General features: G+C 43.0%; 1 protein-coding gene and 1 long non-coding RNA gene across 5 annotated transcripts in view; one reads left to right on the plus strand and one right to left on the minus strand.

The window, feature by feature from the left end:
• LOC137631840 (polyadenylate-binding protein-interacting protein 2B-like) overlaps positions 1–22,243 on the plus strand; it is a 271,444-nt gene that overhangs the window by 55,303 nt on the left and 193,898 nt on the right. For all 4 annotated transcript variants that reach the window (XM_068363848.1, XM_068363851.1, XM_068363849.1 and 1 more), the window contains exons 3-4: positions 3,017–3,168; positions 10,470–10,545. In XM_068363848.1, the coding sequence (XP_068219949.1) occupies positions 3,017–3,168; positions 10,470–10,545 (228 nt within the window). The remainder of the gene's footprint in view (positions 1–3,016; positions 3,169–10,469; positions 10,546–22,243) is intronic.
• The window catches only part of LOC137631842 (uncharacterized), a 265,710-nt gene that overhangs the window by 11,653 nt on the left and 231,814 nt on the right, over positions 1–22,243 (minus strand). The window lies entirely within an intron of this gene.

Here is a 22,243-nt window from a genome sequence, read left to right on the forward strand (position 1 = left end):
TTAGTTATTCAACACTGACACCAACATTCTCTGGACGAGCAAAAAACTTTCTTGTGTATGTTGCAGGGAAGGAGTTATCTGGGTCCATTAGGAACAACAACAGTGTTCAAAGTGCTGCCTTTAGAACTGGGATTTGCCTTAGTGAGTTCAACTGGTACATCGCCCATGCTTGGAGCTGTCTCTGGGACATACACTGGATGCGAATCTTCCTGGAAACACTAGATATTAGAGATAGTGGAGGCCAAACATTAGGTTCCTGAAGTACACTGAAATTGTCACGAAGGCTCAAGTTTGTAAGTAGAGTCCAAGTAATTGGGGAGGTCAAACTTTTTTATTCTTCCGGCCTAACAGTAGTGGTATTGGATAGAGCTCTGACGAGGTAAGCACGACGAACTACATGGCGAATACCCTCAGTCACATAATCCATACTAGTACACAGTGCCATCCAGTAACATAAGACGCTTAGCTGGACGAACTAAGATGTTATGTTCCAAAAAGGGAGTTTTAGTGAGGATATCCACATCCAGGTTCTCAATGACAAGACTGTAGAACTTGAAACTTTGATTGTTCCGTGTCATATCGATGCTAACTTCTCCTACAAACTGTCAGTCTGATGGGCAGATTGGGAACTCTAGGTGATGGGCAAATCAAGACATTTGGCAGCAGACAAACAGATCATGTTCCCCACTGTCCAGTATAACTGACTGTGTGATGATTGTAGTGTGAAGGTATGGTGATTGTGTGACTTGTATATGCAGAGTTGAGTGCATTTCAGACATACAAGGAGTATGTTCCAGTTCAACAGGAGCATTTTCGCTGTGATCCATTGGGCACTCATCAAGAATGTTTGATATGTCTAGTTTTTGCCATATACTTGCGATCTTGTATTGGTAAATATGCATATTCTCAAAGGAAATGGTAATAGGCATAGCCTGCCTGACGACACAAAGGACATGAACATTTTGGTCTAAATAATTCTCTCTTTTTGAGGAACTGTTTTGATTGTGGAACAGTAGACCTTCGTAGATGGAATTCGTCTCTTTATGCTGAGGCCTGTAAGATTCGAGTGATGTCAGTAAGGTTAATTTCATCCAATAATGAAGGCAGGGCCTGTAATATTTTAGGTTTTATGGAGGCCAAAGTCTGCGAGTATAATTCTGTGCCATAACGCTACTTGATTAGTCAGCACAATGAAATTTTCAAGAGAAAGAGAGAGAACTTTTCATCTTCAAATACATACTCTCTGTGGTAGTTAATACCACCGGTGCGACGTAATAAATTGTCATCCATAAATGCAATAGGTATCTGGTAAAGGTCCTCGGGGTGCTGTTCTGGTTCGAGTTTAATGTTGGAATAATCCATGAAGATTGAAATCCAAAATGAAGTCTTATAACTTGCTACATATTGTCCATGGAAGTAGAGTCTCGCACAATTGTGTTGCGTGACATAGACGTTCTATCTTATCATCATCATTAGTAAAACTATGCAGTGGGGAGGCCCTTGTCTTTTTGAGCCATTGAGTGTCATTAACTAAAAATGGGGCAGAGTTGAGGTCCAGTGACAGAGTATATTGTAAATTCTATTTCCAGTTTTCAAAAGAATTCACTGTCTCTGATTTCCCAAGCCACCATTGCTTTGGTGCCCGGTGTGTACTGGCCATAGTTCTTTAGGTGCAATTTGTATAATAATAAAACACAAAACTGCAGATCGCATTCACAGGGCAAAAGAAATTCCAGAAAAGTCTTGTCTCATTTAGTGAAGATACAGCAAGCATGTAGAAACCAGTTTGTTGCTCAGCAACTTCCACAGCCTTTTTTCCAAGTAGACGAGAGTTTGAAATTGCTGCTACCACGCCAGTATGGTGGTAAGGGCTGGATTCAGGGTGCAATACACAACACTCGCAGGTGAAGTGATGAGCCTTTATTTACAGCTAAGCACACATATAGACCACAACCTAGTAGGGCAGGTAATTGTACACTATATAGATAGAGTTTCAAAGACAACCCAATAGCCGAATAGCAACACTTATATTTAGTAAATAGATAGGGTTTTCAAGTCAATTACTTAACAACCCAATAGCTGAATAGCAAAAAATGTACACACACGTATATATATACCTCTATCTCTATCTCTATCTGTGTGTGTGTGTGTGTGTGTTGTTTTTATTGAATGACAGTAGGTTGCTAGTGCATATAGCTTGCTTTTTAGGGATATAATTTGACTTATATTGAAAATCACCATGTGTTGGGTCTTTGGGAACCAATTGACTATGTAAGGTGAGGCATTACAGCATGCAATATATTTAATGTCAGGATGGCTAAGTAAGATTGAAATCCGATATTTTTGATGCACCAAAAATATTAACGGGAAAAATTAGTAGAGGAACACCAGGCTGTGTTGAATTTTCAGGTTTTTTGGAGTAAGTAGAATATTTCTGTTACTTTGAAGACACTTTAACAATAGCTTGGATGATGTAAGAAGGAATTGAGGGCTGGCATGTGTGAGTATTTCTTTGATAACTGTGGCATAAAGATGTACAATATAGATAGTAAATTTTGGAGACATGAATGACCCACAACAGTAAAATGCTAAGATTCGTGATTTCACGGAGACTGCTTTATGTAAATATAAAGTGACAATGTTCAAACATTTGCCTAAATAATGTTACCAGATAATTAAACAATGTAGTTTTCTACAACATAATGGTAGATGAGAGTAAGCAACATTCTAAAATTATACTTTTAAATAATACAGATAAACAGACCTAAAAAATACATGTCATGCTTATTATAAAGAGATGACCAGTTTGTCAGATAGGTAGAAGATATGAACATTAAAGGACAAAGATTAATAGCAATGTCAATAAAATGCCAGAGAAAAGCCAAATAAATAGACTGAACCAGGTGAGAATACAAGCAGAAAGTAAAATACTGCTTTCCCACCTCTATTCTTTCCAGAAGAGGTTTACAATAATATCCTTTATGACAATGGTTGATTCCTCTTTAATTCATTACAGGTTATTACTGAGGTGGCTCAGGTCATGATGCAGCAGACAACAGTCACCAACAATGGTTGTCTAAGAGAAGACGAGGAAGAGTTCCTCAGCCGCATGTTAGACGAGGAGGAACAGCGAGATACAGTTTATTATTCAGATTATCTTGCAGAGAAGTAAGTTATGTATTGTACTTTTTTAGGGAGTTTGAAGATAAGATTTAAAAATGTTTAAAGCCGTACTTGAAGTTGCCTTAAATATTTTTGCTTAATAGTTGGTTTGATACCGCAATATTTAGAGCATTGATGTTATGCAATAAACAAACCTTTTATCTTATTTACGTATTACAGTATTGCTGGATAACCGAGAGGTGCTGCACATATTTTCAAAATAATATCTTATGTCATTATCTCGGGAAAGTACAGTATTCCTTGAGGAGCCGTCTATCATCATTGCATATTGTTATATTATATCTCAGTTTAGTTAGAGATCAGGGTTATTTTTAATTACACCATTCTCATCTTCACAGTCATCTTTTAAAGGGATTTTGACGAAGGAAAAATCTATTTCTGGGGAGAGACTAATATTATTTCTGTGAATCTTGGCTTCTGAACTCTTATGTTGGTGGCAGTATAGCAGCCCCATGAAGGGGGCCAGATAGCAGCAAGAATTTTTGTATTACTTTTTATTTTGAGGTCGTGAAGTAGGCACTAAAGAATTAATAGCCAAAGAGCCAACTTCACAAGGTAAGAATAAAAGAGGAATATTTTTACGGCTATCTGCCACTTTCATGGGGCCATACCTCTACCCCCCCCCCCCCCCCCACACACACACACACACACACACACACACACACACACACACACAGAGAGAGAGAGAGAGAGAGAGAGAGGTGTGTGTGTGTGTACATTTTCGCATGCCTATTTGGTGCAGATATAGCATTCTATAACAATTTTAAGTTATAGATTTTCTAATTAATCCTATTGTACTTTTTTAATTTATACAGTATACCAAGTTTTTGGCAATTAATTTTTTTTTTATTTCATATTTTTTTTATTCATTTATTCTGGCATCTATGTTTTTGATTAGTCTTTCTCATATTATATAATATAATTATGATGGACACAAACTAATTATGCAATAAAGTTTATATACGGTACCTTTATAGATTTTATGCTCGAGTATAGTTTTGTTTGTGAAATCTTAAGTTTAGTGAGAAATGTGTACTTTTCATTCAGGGCGGAACACTAGGTTTATATTTGAAGCTACAAATTTGTAGCTTAAAATTTTTCAGCTTCCTGGGTTTCAAAAATAATTGAATAGTTTTGCAAATTTCTTCCAAAGAAGTGTGGATATTTTCATCATGCAGTCTCAAGATTTTATGATTTCTTGAATCGGTTTACCCTGTGAAGTCTGTCGGCTCATCAGGAAATAAAAAGACGACAACTGTGTTGTGAAAATGGTGCTCTAAATGTGTAAGTCGAGTTGGAATGTAAAACTAAAAGTGTAAAAAAATTTTGAGAAGCAGACTTTATTTTGAAGTGGTGCATATCTTTTTGTTAATTTTACTTTGTTCCAACACAAATACTTACCTCGAGCTACTTTCTTAGGAGTTACCTGTAATCTCCTCTCTACCGACCAGAGTTGTGTGTAGTATACCCTACACCCGTTTTCTATGGAGGGCTAACCCGGGAGTGAGAGAACGTGCCCCGAGGGTAGCCTTGAGCTAGGTCGAGGTCCGCTTGGGTCCCGTTAGTCAGTAAGTTCTCTGGTCGCGACGTGATACCATACTATCACGCTGCTCTCGTCTCTCCGTCGGGTCACCCCACGGGATCCGCGTCCTCGTCCCCCAGAGAGAATACACGAACGGTAGTCCTCGCTGGCACGGCGATGCCAGTTCTGACCCCCGAACCTGGTGCGGAGGTTCCCACCGGGGAAGACCGGTACCACCGCAGGGGAGTGCCTGTTGTTCCAGAACCGAAGCGCCCGGTGACCCGGCTCCTCGGGATCAGGCGGAAGGTACTGCTGACGGTAGAGAAGGTTCCCCGACCGAGGACTCGGCCTATCGGAAGGTTATAGGCCTGATTCGAAGGCATCATAGGATTGAGGAACCGGTCCCAACCGATGAGGACTACTGGAGGTACAGCCTGACCCTCTTGATGCAGGCACCCGTCCAACAGAAAACCTCCCTGGCCCTGCCTGTGGCCCGAGATCTTGTCCTGGGACGGGCTCATGTCGATAGAGTTGTGGCAGGCAATGCCGAAGCTCCCAAAACGCAGAGCTCCTCGAAGTTGCTCCAAGGGCTCAAGACACAGAGTAGGGTTTATGTGCCAGAGGGACAACGACCGGGAGCCTGCAAGGTGGAGCCTGCCCTCGACGTTCTGGGACAGGGTGCCCCGGAGGACAGAGCCTCTTCAGCCCCGATTTGCTTTTCGCAGTCGGAGGCTGCGATGATGGAGATGTCGAAAGACTTGGTGCACGTCTCCTCTTGGTTGGACTGGTGGGCTTCCACACTGGTAGGTGTTCAAGCCACATATGACTGGACGGACCCGGAGCAGCAAAACCTCCTGAGGGAACTTATTATCTCCGGGGGCAAGACCCTGAAGTTCCTCACGTATCAGTCCCTTGCCCTGTCAGCGAATTGGGTTCTTCGCAAAAGGGACACTATTCTGGCGAAGCTTTCCCGGAAGGTCCCAGACAGGGAGGCGAGGGCCATGAGGAGCCTTCCTGTGTGGGGTGACTCCTTGTTCCCCTTGAAAGAGCTAGAAGAGATTATGGAAAAGGTGGCTAAACGAAAAGAAGTGAACGCTCCCAGGCCTCAACCGGTAAGGAGGCCCCCCTACAAGAGATCAGCATCAGACGGCCCCTCTACTTCTCAGGCCCCGCCTAACCTGACGAGGAGAGAAGCCCCTTCTTCCTCGTGGGCTTCAGCGCCACAGCCCCCCCGTAGAGGAGCTCCAGCAGCGTCTTTCTCGCTTAGAACAGGGTATTCTGCCTCCAGGAGAGGCCGTTCAGGCCGCTCCTCCAGGAGGAGGTAGAGTGGGAGGCCCCCTACTCCTGCCCAAGCCTCAGGTTGGGGGATGCCTCAGACTACATTGGCAAGCATGGAAGGCTCACGGAGCAGAGCCCTGGACAGTATCCGTACTGAAGGAGGGGTACAGGCTACCGTTCTTAACGGAACCCCCGCCTTTAATTCCGGCCAGGCTGTCGGAGTGGCTGGCACCCAAGGACCCGTTGAAGAGGGCGGCCCTTCAAGAAGAGGTGTCCACGATGTTGGAGAAGGGCGCCATGGAGGAGGTCCTGCACCCAGGGCCAGGTTTCTACAGCCGCCTGTTCCTGGTAGAAAAGGCGACGGGGGGGGGGGGGGGGGGGGGGGGGGGTGGAGACCGGTGATAGACCTGTCAGCTCTCAACAAGTTTGTGCTAAAGACAGATCTCAAAATGGACACTCCGAAGTCGGTCTTGCTGTCCTTGAGGGAGAAAGACTACATGATGACCATAGACCTCAAGGACGCATACTTCCAAATCCCGGTCCATCCCTCAAGTCGGAAGTTTCTCCGGGTGAAATGGGGTACCCAGATCCTGCAATTCAAGACCCTCTGCTTCGGGTTGTCGACGGCTCCCCAGGTATTCACGAGAGTCTTAACGATAGTCTCGGTGTGGGCTCACGAGCGGGGCATTCGCCTCTTCCGGTACCTGGACGACTGGTTGCTTCTTTCCTCCTCAGAGGACGTTTTGAAGGAGCAGGGTATAAAACTTCTCCAGTTTTGCAAGGGTCTGGGTATCATGATCAACCCAGAAAAATCGAACCTATCTCCCTCCACCAGAATGACCTATTTGGGGATGACACTGGATTCCCTACTAGTGAAAGCTTTTCCGTCAGAGGAGCGGGTAAGCAATCTTATGAAGATCCTTCTCCCTTTTCTGTCGGGGCAATCCAGGAGGGTGAAGGACTGGCAAAGGCTAATAGGTCATCTGGTGTCGTTGGAGAAACTGGTTCCCCAGAGGAGACTCAGACTCAGGGCTGTCCAATGGAACCTGAAGAACTTCTGGAACCAACTGGACTCGCCCCAGAGATTAATTCTAGTCCTGCCAAACACAATACCCTCCCTGGAATGGTGGCATTGCCGGTCGAACACGCTCAAGGGTATGCCCTTTGCGACCGAACCTCCCGAGTTGCTCCTATTCACAGACGCCTCCAACCAGGGATGGGGAGCTCATCTCCTCAACGGGACGGCGAGAGGAACCTGGATGGACGGGGAGAAAGGCCTACACATCAATGTCCTAGAGTTGAAGGCAGTCCAGAAAGCTTGCCTGCACTTCATCGATCTACTAAGGGGAAACACTGTGGCGTTGATGTGCGACAACGCCACAGTGGTAGCGTACATAAAGAAGCAAGGAGGCCTAAAATCAAGGGAGTTGTACGATCTCGCCCTAGAGATCCTAGATTGGGCGGAAGCGAACCAGATAGTGTTATTGGCAAGGTTCATCCCCGGGAAAAAGAACGTCCTAGCCGACGGTCTCAGCAGGATGGGTCAGATAGTAGGAACAGAATGGTCCCTCCTCCCAGAAGTAGCCAGGCTCATCATTCAACGGTGGGGTTCCCCGGTGATGGGCCTCTTTGCAACCAAGCTGAACGCACAACTCCCCGTGTATTGTTCTCCTGTCCCAGACCCAAAGGCAGCCTTGGAGGATGCCTTTCAGCACAAGTGGGACAACCTAGACGTGTACGCTTTTCCCCCCTTCACGTTGATCAGGCAAGTGCTCAACAGAGTAAGGGCTGCCCGGAACTTAAGGATGACTTTGGTAGCGCCCTGGTGGCCGGAGAGAGAGTGGTTCGCAGACCTAAAAGACCTGACAAGCCATCCTCCGTGGCCACTCCCCGACAGGCCAGGTCTTCTACAACAGCCACACTTTCTCAGGTTCCACGACAACCCACAGTCTCTACGCCTTCATGCCTGGAGACTATCGAGCGCCTCCTGAGGAAGAAAGGATATTCGTCAGGAACGGCTAAGAGGATGTCGCGATACCTGAGAAGGTCGTCGGCAGCGGTCTACCAAGCGCAGTGGGCCTCTTTCACGAAGTGGTGCGCTTCGAAGCGCATAAAACCCCTCAATGCCTCAGTCCCAGATATCGCAGACTTTCTAGTATATCTCAGAGACGAGATAGGGATGTCAATCCCAGCTATAAAAGGAGTACGAGCAGCCTTGGGTCAAGTCTTCCTTCTGAAGGGCATCGACCTGGGCTCCTCTAGACACATCTCTATGCTTGTCAGGAGTTTTGAACAGTCCTGCCCCCCTCAAACTGTAAGGGTGCCTCAGTGGGACTTAGCTAGGGTCCTGAAGATGTTAAGTAGCCCCCCGTTTGAACCAATGAAGGATATTGTAGACAGGGATCTCACTCTCAAGACAGTCTTTTTGTTGGCCTTGGCCTCTGCGAAAAGGGTAGGTGAGATCCATGGGCTGCCTTATGACGTCTCTCATTCGAAGGGGTGGAGAGATATCTCTTTCAAGTTCGTCCCTTCGTTCGTGGCAAAAACCCAGAACCCAGCAGTCTGGGATCCTAAATTCGAGGGGTTCTCTTTGCCAGCTATTCCTAGGACTGGGAATCCTGAGGATTTGAGGTTATGCCCTGTCCGTGCCATTAGAAAATACCTTGAGAGGACTGCACATCTCCGGCCAGGCATCAAGAGCCTTTTCGTCTCCACAGGTGTTACAAAGAAGCAGGTATCGAAGAATACCATATCCTTTTGGTTGAGACAAGTTATTGCCAGGGCCTACAAGGAGGAGGGACTAGCCTTGCCAGGTACTCCCAAGCCCCATGACATCAGAGGTCTGAGCACTTCCTTAGCCTTTGAGAAGAACATGGCAGTGGGCCAGATCCTTCGGGCAGGCACCTGGTCGAACCAGTCGACCTTTACTGCCCATTACTTCAAGGATTACTCAAGAAGGTCCTTAGACGGGTTCTCCATTGGTACAGTCATCTCCGCGGTCCAAGTGATTTAACGGTGAAGCCCCAGGCACAATTGGGGATAGCAAAACCAGGAGACACAGGTTCGTTCCTTTTCACCCTAATCCCCGTTTCCTATCCCTATCGGAGATAACCACACTTATGTAACCAATGAAGAACACGTCTCTGCAACTTTGTTACTGGACTCCACATCAGAAGATTTTTCAAAGGGTGAGTACTTAGACACTAACGTGAGCTCTTTGTGTAGTTTACCCTACCGTCTGTTTCCCAGTTTTTTAGAACCGAGTTCATATCTAGGTTTCTTGGCGTCCGCTTTGCTGGGTCTGAAGGTCAGGAAGCTACTCCCACCTCCTAAAGTGTAAGTCTCCTAAGAAAGTAGTTCGAGGTAAGTATTTGTGTTGGAACAAATAAAAAATTTTAAGTAATTTTTATTTTTCCTAACATACTAACTGAGAACTACTTTCGGGTAATGGCCCTCCCTACCTTCCCTGAGTGCCTTTCTGCCCTTGCAGGGACTTTTTGCAACATCCGAGGAACTTACTGACTAACGGGACCCAAGTGGACCTCGACCTAGCTCAAGGCTACCCTCGGGGCACGTTCTCTCACTCCCGGGTTAGCCCTCCATAGAAAACGGGTGTAGGGTATCCTACACAAACTCTGGTCGGTAGAGAGGAGATTACAGGTAACTCCTAAGAAAGTAGTTCTCGGTAAGTATGTTAGGAAAAATAAAAATTACTTAAAATTTTGGATGTTTATATAAAAAAAAATTGTTTTTCAGTACAAAACAGTACTATCAGGTATTTAATTAATTAAAGATAAAACATCTGAGATTGGTTGGCAGGAAGGTTCAAAACTCGCCTGTAGTAAAAACGCACAGTTTTGGCTTGATGCTCAAGACCTCAGAGATAATTTTATTGTCTGTCACTAAATTTAATTTTCATTTCGTATTTGGACCCAAATATTAACAATTTTTTTTATTAAGCTTAAAACGAAAATTTTTAAAATTATATTCTTGGAGTGACATATTGAGGTTGGCTAAAAATTTGAAATTTTTCAAGGTTTTTTTTTTTTTTCAATATTTTTGAAATTGTAATGTTTTTATAAGTTAGTCTTTACTATTGTGTTGCCTGTCAGAATATGTCAGGAATATTAGATATTATTATTTTGTTATTATTTTTATTATTATTATTATTATTATTATGCAAAGCTACAACTCTATTGGAACAGCAGAATGCTATAAGCCCAAGGCCTCTAAAAGAGAAAATAGTTCAGTGACAAAAGAAAAAAATTAAATGAATAAACTATGTGAAAAGCAATGAATAAGGAATATAAAAGATTTTTTCTGTTTGGTTTAGAATGTGTAGGAAAGTCCAGAAAAAGGTGATCGATGAAGGTCTAGACTTCTTGTGATTCTCATCATAATGGTAAAAATAGAGTAGAAAAGTCATATGCATTCTATTGGAGAATAAACTTTTGGATACTAATTACTTTTTTTTACCCCTTAACAGGAGGAGAAATAATGAGACTGCAGAATTGGAGTCAGACATGCAAAAGATGGGAGTTTCTGAGGATATGGCAGCCAAAGTGAGTTTCTTTCATGTTAAAACAGTTATTTCTTATTAGTGATATGCAATAAGTAGTAGTATCAAGTTAGTGTGCTTGGAAGTGTTATTGGCTTTGGGTACAAATTCTCACTGGGCAGAGCAGCATTATTAGAAATTCAAGTGGAAGATGAACACTTTACACTAAAGGCAGCTATAACACATCTAGTTTCTCTGATGCTGTGAACTCTCTTTACATTCATGCCCAACCCTCCATTTTTTACTACTCCCTTAACTGCCCCCAACACTTTGCATCCTTCATTCACTCCCTGACGTACATCTGCTAACACTCCACCATTTGCTGCAACAACAGACCCCAAGTACTTAAACTGATCCACCTCCTCAAGTAACTCTCCATTCAACATGACATTCAACCTCGCACCACCCTCCCTTCTCGTACATCTCATAACCTTACTCTTACCCAAATTAACACTCAACTTCCATCTCTCACACACCCTTCCAAATTCTGTCACTAATCGGCCAAGCTTCTCTTCCTCATCTGCAACCCGTACAGTATCATCCGCAAGCAACAACTGATTTACCTCCCATTCATGGTCATTCTCGTCTACCAGTTTCAATCCTCGTCCAAGCACTCGAGCATTCACCTCTCTCACCACTCCATCAACATACAAGTTAAACAGCCACGGTGACATCACACATCCCTGTCTCAGTCCCACTCTCACCGGAAACCAATTGCTCACTTCATTTCCTATCCTAACACATACTTTACTACCTTTGTAGAAACTTTTCACTGCTTGCAACAACTTTCCACCAACTCCATATAACCTCATCACATTCCACATTGCTTCCCTATCAACTCTAGCGTATGCTTTCTCCAGATCCATAAACGCAACATACACATCCTTACCTTATGCTAAATATTTCTCGCATATCTGCCTGACTGTAAAAATCTGATTCATACAACCCCTACCTCTTCTAAAACCACCCTGTACTTCCAAGATTGCATTTTCTGTTTTATCCTAAATCCTATTAATCAGTACTATACCATACACTTTTCCAACTACACAACAAAGTAATACCCCTTGAATTACAACACTCATGCACATCTCCCTTACCCTTATATAGTGGTACAATACACACACAAACCCAATCTACTGGTACCATTGACAACACAAAACGCATATTAAACAATCTCACCAACCATTCAAGTACAGTCACACCCCCTTCCTTCAACATCTCAGCTCTCACACCATCTATATCAGATGCTTTTCCTACTCTCGTTTCATCTAGTGCTCTCCTCACTTCCTCTCTTGTAATCTCTCTCTCATTCTCATCACCCATCACCGGCACTTCAACACCTGCGACAGCAAATATATCTGCCTCCCTATTATCCTCAACATTCAGTAAACTTTCAAAATACTCCGCCCACCTTTTCCTTGCCTTCTCTCGTTTTAACAACCTTCCATTTCCATCTTTCACTGTCTCTTCAATTCTTGAACCAGCCTTCCTTACTTACTTCACTCCTTATATGCAGAAAATACAGATGTTTTCATTTATTTACACATTCATTTACAATTTTAGCAATCTTGTTTAATATTTTCACAATTTTGTTTGATTTTATTCATTGGTTAAGAATTAGTTAGTTCCAAGATAGTCTGCTAATGTTTTCCAGTGCTTTATTCAGTATGGAGTTTCATTTAATTTTAATGTTAATTATATCATCCAGGGGAAAAAAAGAAAGCTTATTCATCTTAGCTGCTCATTTTGTTATTCTAGGTAAAAATAAAGGTATTGGGCATAATAAGTAGTATTGTGTAAATAAGATTTATATTATCTCCCTTTATTTTAAGCTTCAGGAAATGTATTTTCGATATAATGGTCAATCGGCAATAATGTACGTCCCTTCCCCCTTATTGATCACTTATTGTGAACAATATTATCCAAACTCTTCTTACCTATGTAAAGTCTTCTATAGTGTATTTTCAAAATACATACATACCTAGGCACTTTCCCCAATTTTGGCAGGTAGCTGACATAAAAAGGGGAGGAGGGGCTTCCCTCTGTTCCTTCCAGCCTAACAAGGGACTTAACCAAGCTTGGCTGGTACTGCTAGGGTGCCACATCCCACCCTCCTCCGTTATCCACCACAGATGAAACAGGGATTTTTTATATAAGCCACCACAATTATTATAGCTGTCTCTAGAAACTTATGTAGAAGTAAAATCATTGAAATAAGGGAAAGCATAGAAATCTAGGCTACAGTGTTAAAAGAGAGATCCCCAGTGCAGAGGGGATCTAGGATTGGTGAGCAGAATGTATCCATTGTTCTTGACAAAAAGCAAATTATACTTCTTTAATTTCTGATAAACTAATGGATGAAGAGACCATTGATTTGGAAGAATCTAATATTTCCTGCTCGGCTGGTATTAACTGAGGAAGTAAGCAAATACCCTTCATGTCTGTTCATTGCAGCAATTCTTCTGCTAAACGAAATTTATTGGGAGCTGGTGTTTTTCAGTTTCTTGATATAAACTTAAGCCATTGTGGTGTACACAAGTACAGAAACAACCTTCCCCATCACTACATTTTCCTCTAAAAGAGGAGCTTTGTAGACTGCTAACAACTCAGGAAATTAATGTGAAAGGTTGCTTCTTTGTGATTCCACTATCATGACTGATGATACGAGATATCTGGAATTTAAATAACCACAGATATATCCAGTGAGAGAAAGGAAAGATGGTCCCACCATTTAATCAAATGTAGTTGATCTTGCTCTGGAGGAATTTGTCTCCAGTGATGCCATAGTTCTGAATATTGTCATATTCTCCGATAGAAAATTTACCACTTTGACCTGTGCCAATTCCCTTAGAAAATGATCAGACTCTCTGCTAAGATAGAAAAGATTTGAAAAAGAACAGAAGTCATTCTCATCCCTAAATATTGAATCCTTTTAGACGAGAGAGTACTTGCTAGAATCCCCATATTTTTCAAGAGGTGAGTTAAAGTTGTTTGAGAGAGCTGAATCTTTTTAAGGGATAAGTGTTCCGTGAACATAGTTACTTTATATTGTTTAATCTCATCCAGCAAACGTTTCCTGTCTATGGAATTTAAAAACTAATAAAGACGTTAAAAACTAAATTTTTCATCTACCTGCTACGATGCCAAAACATACTTCACATGGTGGTGACTAGGGAGGAACATTTGTGGAATGTAAAAATGTGATTCTATTTTATTGATGACTGTAGTCGTGCGTAATTAGCCCTGAGTACAGCAAACTTATTTATAAAGTTTCTGACCAACCTGCTGTGGAGTGAATACATTACCCACTGACATACTGTACCTCAATCTGTATTGTTCCTTCACTGACAAACTTAATGCTATTTAATAGTGGTTATCCTTTCGGTGAAGCTGAAACTAGCCATAAGACTTTAGCGATGTGGAATTACTCTACCGCTAGGGGTAGGAGGGGGAGCCAGGGTAACCTGGCCACCCCTTTTACACACAAACCTGTGTATTCTGTACTTTTTTCTTTTGGCTCGGAGAGAGTAGAAGTGTAGTCTCTCTCGCTTCTCCCAACTGTTTTTCATTGGTTTTTTACTTTTGTTTTTTTATCTTAATTGTGTTTCTATATATATTTATACATCCTTTTAGTGTTTTTATATAGATATATATGGAGATATATGGAGATAGATATAGATAGATATATATATATAAGAAATTTTCTTCATTACAGTGTAATGTTGCTGTGTTTCTTGACAGCATGTACAGAGTTTCTAGAGGGTGGAGAAATCTTCTCTTTGGTCTCTTCCCCTTTGTCATTGGATAACCATAGGTTGGTGGCATCCCCTGTTTCTCCGAGCGCAGGGGCCTGTCCTCCTTCTCAGGGGAGTCTTCTTTTCTCCTCTGTTTGTATGTTGACGTTTTCTGCTCCCTGCTAGTTCATTGGAGGGAAGACCTATTGCGGCCTACTCAGAGTTGGACTTTGATCTTGTTCCTCTTCGCTGATGCGCTTTGGTTTACTGCGCTTCTCGGCTGTAACCTCTACACACACACACACACACACACACACACCCCGCGAGGGGAAGCATTTTTAACTCTCTTTGTTTTTCCTTAACGCTTACAGCCGACGTTGGAGTGCGAAGTTACATGTTCCTGCCAGCCTTCATCATTATCTCCTGCACCTGTTTTTTGGAACTCCTCTGAGTTCTACGGGTAATCCCTTCGGGGGTAACCCCGAAACAAGTTTCAGCTTCGTTTCTCAGACAACACTTTATATCATATCAACCTTCAATTTGAGATAGAGCTCATTGAAGGGAATCAGAGATGCTTCCCAGAGGTTTGCCTCCAGGTGTTGAAACTTTCCCTTAAGAGGGAGAGTCCCACCACCAGCCGCTGTTTGGCAGTCTTCCTACTTGCGGGGAGAATTGCCGACAATGGCAGCAGATGTTGGTAGCCTTTCCCGTTCGTGTGAGAGTTTTCCTTCACCTGTTTCGGCCTCAATTTCAGGGGATTCCTTCGGCGGGAATTGAATTCGTCCATTCCTGTCCACCGTGCTGATTCCTTTTTGCGGGTAATCCCTTTGAGTGGAACCTGGAGAACAAGCTCCGGTTTCACACCTAACATTTGATGTCAACCTTCAATTTGAGATAGAACTCGCTGAGGGGAAGCAGAGAGTGCTTCAGGTGTTGGGGGTGTTGGAGCTTTCCCTTCCGAGGGAGAGTCCCTCCACCAGCCACTGTTTGGCAGTTTTCCCGCTTGCATGGAGAATTGCTGCCCAGCAAATGTTGGTCACCTTCCCGCCCATGGGAGAGTCTTTTTCACCCGTTTCGGTCTTCCCTTTGGGGGATTCTTCCTGCTGGAATTGGATTTATCCATTCCCATCTTTCGTTTGGGTAACTTATTCGGGGGAAACCCAGAAATAAGCTTCGGCTTCATTTTTCAGGCAACACTTATGTCAACCTTATATTTGTAATAGAGCTTGTTGGAGGGAAGCAGAGAGCTGCCCGGAGGTTCGCCTCTAGGTGTTGGAACTTTCCCTTCCGAGGGAGAGTGTATCTACACAAGCCGCTGTTTGGCAGTTTCCTACTAGCGGGGAGAATTGCCGACAGTGGTAGCAGATGTTGGTTGCCATCCCGCCTGTGGGCAGGGAATGCCTTCACCTGTTTTGGTCACATTTGGGGGATTCCTTTGATGGGAATTGGATTCATCCTTTTCCTGCTCTTCATCTTAGGAGCAGACCTCGTCGCTGATCTCTGATTGCCAGCTCGTCCACTCACTGGTCGCCGATCTTCAGTTTGCTAATCGTCAGCTCGCCGAACGCAAACTTGCTGATCGCCAGTTTTTCGTTGGTCGATCGCCGATTTCCAGTTCTTCGATTGCGAATTGCCAGCTTGTCGTTTATCTATTGCCAGCTCGCCGATTTCCGATTTCCAGTTCACTGATCATCAACTAGTCGATTGCCGATCGCAGCATGCCGAACGTTGATCGTCAACTCACCTATCACCGATCGCTAATTTAGTTTGTCATTCGCCGATCGTTCAACTCCAAAATCGCCAGCTCGTCAGTCACCAATCATCAACGTGCCGATTGCCGAACTTCAGTTGCCCGGACTCAAACTCGTCGATCACTGATCCCAACTCGTTGATCGCTGATCCTCAACTTGTCGATTGCCTGCTTGTCTTTCGCTGATTGCCAATCTCCAGCTTGCTAATTGTCAACTTGCCGAGCTGGCCGTTGAACCATTCTGCGTTTCTCCGATCGCCTACCTACAGTTCTCCAATCACCAGGTCACTGATCCCCAACCTCCAGCTCATTGCTAGACCAGCTCGCCGTTCGCCAGCCCCCCTATTTACAGCTCTCCAAAGGTCAGCTTGCCAATCATCAGTTTATTGATCTCCAGCTAACCAATTGCCAACTCACCATTTGTCATCTTGCCGATTGCAAGCTCACTGATCGCCACGGCAATCGCTGATTCCATGCTCGCTGTTCGCCAGCTCGCCAGTCATCGATTCAACGGTTAAACGATCTCTAACTTCTTACTGATCATGCCACTCGCCGATTGACGTTCGACAACTCGTCGTTCATTGTTTCACCAGGCGACAGTTCGCCGTTCATCAACTTGACGTTGGTTCGATAGCTCGCCGTTCGCTGGCTTGTGATCATCACTGAGCCTGCACAGGATTGTCACTATTCAGCTCTCCTCTAGGTTACTGTTAGAACAGCATCTAACGCTTTAGCCTTGGATACTTCGCCTTCTGGGGTGAAGTTCTTCTGGAACGATCCGTTCTGTCGGAGACCCTTCATTGAAGCGTGGGTTTCCCGAGAGTCTCTTCGAAGAGTACTCTCATCCAGACGACATAGATCATCTTCTCACCTCTCTTGGGTTTATGCTACTTCAGTAGCCCTCCCCCGTAGAGATGAAGGAGGTGCTCCTGAGTCTCTCTCTTCGGAGAATACTCTCATCTAGACAACATAGCTTGTGGGCTTACACTACTTCGGTAGCCCTCCCATGTAGAGTTGGTGTTTAATGCAGATTTCTTTCTGGGAACCTAACCCAGCACCCTCCATCAAAAACTGGGAAAATGCATGAGGCTAACCTTGGCCCTAAATACCCCTCACCTTTTTAGTTGTGTTTGTTTTTCGCAAACAAGGTTTCTTCCGTTCCTATAGCTCTCATCTCCTGCGAAATTTGAAGAACCCACTTTCATGTTGCTAGGTTTCTTCATCGAATCCGGCATGTTCTCGGACGTTCATCCCTCATGAATGTACGTTCATCTACACTTTGTTCGTACCACAGAATAGCTTAGGGGCCATGTAACTCGAGGACCAGGTTGCTGCTTCGGCTGCTACCTCCTCCCTTGTTTCACGTATAGTATAGGACTACCTCGCGAGTCGAATTTGCTGGGATAGTAACTGCAGCAAATCAGATCTCAGATGTGGTTGTGGAGGGGCAGCAGCTCCCACAGTACCTTGCAAAGCTGACTGCCTGTTGGTTTAACCGTTTCCCTTGTGTAACCTAGTATAAATTAATGTACTTATTGCGTCCCCATACCCCCTGGTGAGGTGGGATTGGGTAACGTCTTTGGTTACTTCTTAGATTCCTACTTTACTGAGAATGTGTTCCATAGACTAGTCATGGTGCTAGCATCGCACATTGACCAGATTACCTCAGGTTACGAATCATGCTTTGCCCGTCTAGTTAAGCGACGGCAGGGTTTCTCTCTGTCATGTGCAAAGCACGTGTGGGTAAACCCTGGATTAAAGACCAGCCAGTTAGTTAGGACTTACACCCTCTAACAGGTGAGTCATCCCTATTAGATAGCGTTAGGTTTGTTCGTGAAGGCACAAATGACAAATTTAGAAGTGATCTTTTTTCCTAACACACAAACATTAAACTATTCAATTGAATTGTCCTGCCATCTCCTGTCCTCCATAAGTCCTGCCGGCAATCAAAAGTGATCAGCATACACAGGTGTGTGTGTGTGTGTGAGGGGGGTGGCTGGGTGGTGCAACTCCCGCTCTTACCCTGGTAGGGTAGTTCCACCTCACTAAAAGGTCTTATGGCTAGTCTCGGCTTCGCAGAAAGAATAATTCCTATTAAATAGCTAAAGATTTGTATGTTAGGAAAAATACCAATTACTTCATTATTTGTCATATTACTGTACCTCATCCACTCTAGTATTGATCACTCAAACTACAGTTCAAAGCATCTTGTGTCCTTTCCATGTCTGAATACATAAAGGCTCATCAGCAGTTTGTTAAATACTGCTACACAGACTGCGTCATTTAACCCTAGCTTGCATGTTAGATCACTATCTTACTGTACATGAGAAAGGGAGACAGATTTATGTTGGTTTATTCGGTAACGGACAAGCAGAGTTATGAGAACATCCAACATTTCTACACACAGATACTTCGAGTCAAGGATAGATAGGCAAAGGCTAGGAGAAGGAAAACTCCAAAATCAAACCAAACCAAACCAAACAAGACCCCAACGGCGGAGCTTCCCAGCGCCGGCGGAAGAGGGCAATGCCTATCGGGCAGGCAACAAGGCGGGCCTTGACATAACAAGAACCCGGCAGCCCGATGCAACCAACATCGGAGAAGCCGCCTGTCTCATATGTCTTGAGCCGCGGTGAAAACGATGTGGGCCAAGTGTGTGTCCGTGGCCGTTGCAAAGCCACGACCACCCAAAACAATATACCCAGCTACTGGCATTCTGTCGTTTCCTCCACCCTTCTGATAGGAGGCTGATGGCTAACGGCAGAACCCAATACTCGGATACGAGTGGGCGCCGCCGACGACGACGATAGGTATGGATTATTGCTACGGGGCTTTGATAAATGCTCTAATGTATTTCACTCGTCAACAAACCTGCTGTGGCTCCTGAATACATCACATTTGCCAGTCTTGCATACTGCTTACTGAAGATTTGACTGACCATGACTATCAAACCAAAAGGGACATGCTGCACTTGATATGAAGAATGGAAAACACCTTTAACTCTAGGATATAACAAGCTAGAGATATGGAAGATGTTTAAAAAGATGTTGATAAACTTCAAGCTGCTCTCTGGCCTGGTTAAGAGGCTGCAAAAGTTTATATGCTGCCTCTAAGATGTTTCTTGGGGGATGATCCTTTCAAGTCTCTGGGTGGTTTCAGCATTGTCACAGCTGAAGATACTTGAAGTGTCAAGGAGATATATCAAAATTGGATTAATGTGTTTGGGAAGGTGAATGAGATTTATGAGCACTGCCGTTTCAACAGAAAATATCAAGCAGATGGCTAACCACTTTAGAATTTTCTTTCTGAGCTGAGACTTCTCTCGAGAAACTGCAAATTTTGTCAAATTTGCAAGAGTTCCCTCATATGAGATAACAGTCGTAGGAGTACGAAATGCTGACGTATCTCCCACGCTGGATAATCAGAGCAAATTAGTGTTGTAGTCCTGAGGTCATCTGATAGTGTAGACAAACTTGTCCAACACCAGGAGCTTGAGTGCTAAAGTTCTGAAGTGTTAATTCTGCAAATCAAACTATGAAAGGGTGAAGGAAAAATGCTTTGGCAGGTGGGGCGGGTAGAGAACCGAGAATACTGTGGGCAGGTGAACACCTCGAGTCTACATGCACTAATCTGCGGAGAGACATCTCTCCCAGATAAATTTTACAGGACCTGATAAGTGACTAAAGCCCCAAGGCTGTAAGATGAGGCCATAACAGCAATTTTGCTGAGATGTCTCTCATCTGGAAGAAGGCCAAAGTCCTAACTCTGAGTATTCATCCAGAATCATCAAAAACAAAGACTATTGCCAGGTTGATGAGGCTCCACCAAAGTCCATCAAATATCTAATGCTAGTTGAGGGAAAAAGTTGCAAATTTCAGATTGACACTGGAACATCTATTAACATATTCCCTTTCCCTCTCTCTCTTTCCAAAAAGTTTGAACCTCATACATGAACTCTTATGTGGAACAAGATGAGGGATTAGCCTTAAAGAATCTGGTGGATGGAGGTGATCAACCCAGAAATCAAGAAGTACTCTGTCCCATTTGTTGCATATGAAGGTGACAGGCAGCCCATACTGAGCTTGAAAACCAGCATGGAAATGTGGTTGGTGAAAATAATAGAAAAAAAAAAGCTGACTATCTGCTGTCAGCCTGATGACTTTTGAAGATGCATTTAATGACAAACTTCGAGGATTGCCCGGTTTTTAGCATCTGTAGATCAAATAATCAACTCGGCCTCTCATCATGATATACAGACGAGTTCCTCTTTCTGTGCATCGGAAATTGAAGAGAGAATTTGAGGTTGTGCTACCCAGGAGTACTCGCCTGTATAGAAAAACCTAAACCATGGATTAGGCTGGTGGTCTATTAAAAATTTCCAAATTTCAAGACATTGATGATGTAACGACTATTTGCTTGAAAGCACTAGACTCGTTCTGATTAACTGAACTTTCTAATCATGATGAAAATGTTTACTGTGTTCGTGCAACATGCTTCCCTGAAAGCTACCTTGTGGCCTACATGCTCCTCACAAAATTTCTAAAGAAAATTTATCTCCCATATGAGACGGTAAGAATGCAGAATGAAGTCATCCAAAAATCAGTTCTATGTACCACAGCATATTAGATTGCTAACAAATCTGTAGTAATAGACTAACTTGAGTTCCAGTAACCCATGGAGGAACTATATCAATAAGGCTACCTCTTTGTCCACATGACTAAAATAGTTGGATAATTGTCTCAGAGACTGTCCTACTATTGAGTCAAATATCTGTTCTCTACCTTCTTCACAAATGCCACAACACCTTCCCTATCCTGAACAAGGAGAATGATCTTGCAATCCTTTAGTTTCGGATGTGGTCTATTGATGAAGTTTGTTGGAAGACTCCATTTCTGCCCTAGCATCATTCGTTCGGGGTCTTACTTTCCTTTGTCAAAGGATAGTAAATATCTAAAACTACCATAGTTATCTGGATTTAACCTCATATACTGTATGTAACTGGCATCTTAAACGTAACCAATAAATAAATCATTATTTTAAATTAAAACTTTGAAACGAATCAGATATATCTTTTATACTGTACAACATATGCCAGAAGAATTAAAAGAAAATCATTAAGGGAGAATTAAAAGAATATAATTAAGGTCTTTGTTATAATAATCTGTAAAATTCTAGCTGCCGGGTAACAAGGCAGGAAACAGATCATAATCTATGACTAAATAGGCAATGATCCGTCTAGTAGGATAAAAGGCTTCAGTACTAAACGGAAACGTGAAATACCAGGTTCACTGCATTTGGGATAATCTTTATATCTTAGCCTGAAAGAACTATGTAACTTGAATAGTTTACAATATTTACCTAGGTTAAAGAGCTTATCTTAGACTAACTTTAAAATCATCTTTTTGAAAATCTATTTTAAGGATTTTATTAAACTTATTTTTCCAAATGAATACTTTACTACTCATGTGCAGGAGATGAAGACTCATTCAAGCAAGTGAGCTACTAAACCCTACATTTATCTCAAAGGAGAAAAGCATGAGATGCACTAGTGGCAGAACTCGTGACTATTGCACGCAACCGTTCAAACAGGATGCAATTGAACAGATTTAGTTAATCTTTATACAGAAAGAAAATAATTGGCCTGAGGAAGTCATACAATTTATCACCACACCAGCAAAGAAATGAGAGAAGTAAGGAGCGCTTATTTTACGAGAGTAATAAAATATCTAGACTAACATTTCAACACATAATAAGCAGAGGGTTAGAGGCACTAACTTTATCCAGAGGAGAGATTTAGGGATCAAGGCTACCATCTCTGTCTTCTGCCTTACAAATTCCAGTTGTCTTGAAGGACAGCTAGAAATGTAGGAGTGTGAGTAGAATTTGAGGCTCTGCAAGAGGATCCCAAACCTTAGAGGTATTGTGTACCACCAAAATCTTTAATGAATGGTGCATTAGAATCCCTAGTTTAGGAGGTAAGTTAGGACTTGAAACATGGTAGGTTACGCCTGAAATATTAATCGGAATTAAGAACTAAATGGATTTCTTAGCTACAGTATAAGAAGTTAATGCCCTTGAATTCTTAATACTGTATATAAAAAATAAACTAGTTAGGCTGTAGTAAACGACTAAGCCTTGAGTGGCAGTAGTCATTATTCCCTCTATAAACAATAATTCTTGCCTTTTCTGCTAAAAGAAAGCCTTCTCAAACTCTAAAA

Source organism: Palaemon carinicauda, chromosome 40 (genome assembly GCF_036898095.1).
Source record: "Palaemon carinicauda isolate YSFRI2023 chromosome 40, ASM3689809v2, whole genome shotgun sequence".
Lineage (NCBI taxonomy): Eukaryota > Metazoa > Arthropoda > Malacostraca > Decapoda > Palaemonidae > Palaemon > Palaemon carinicauda.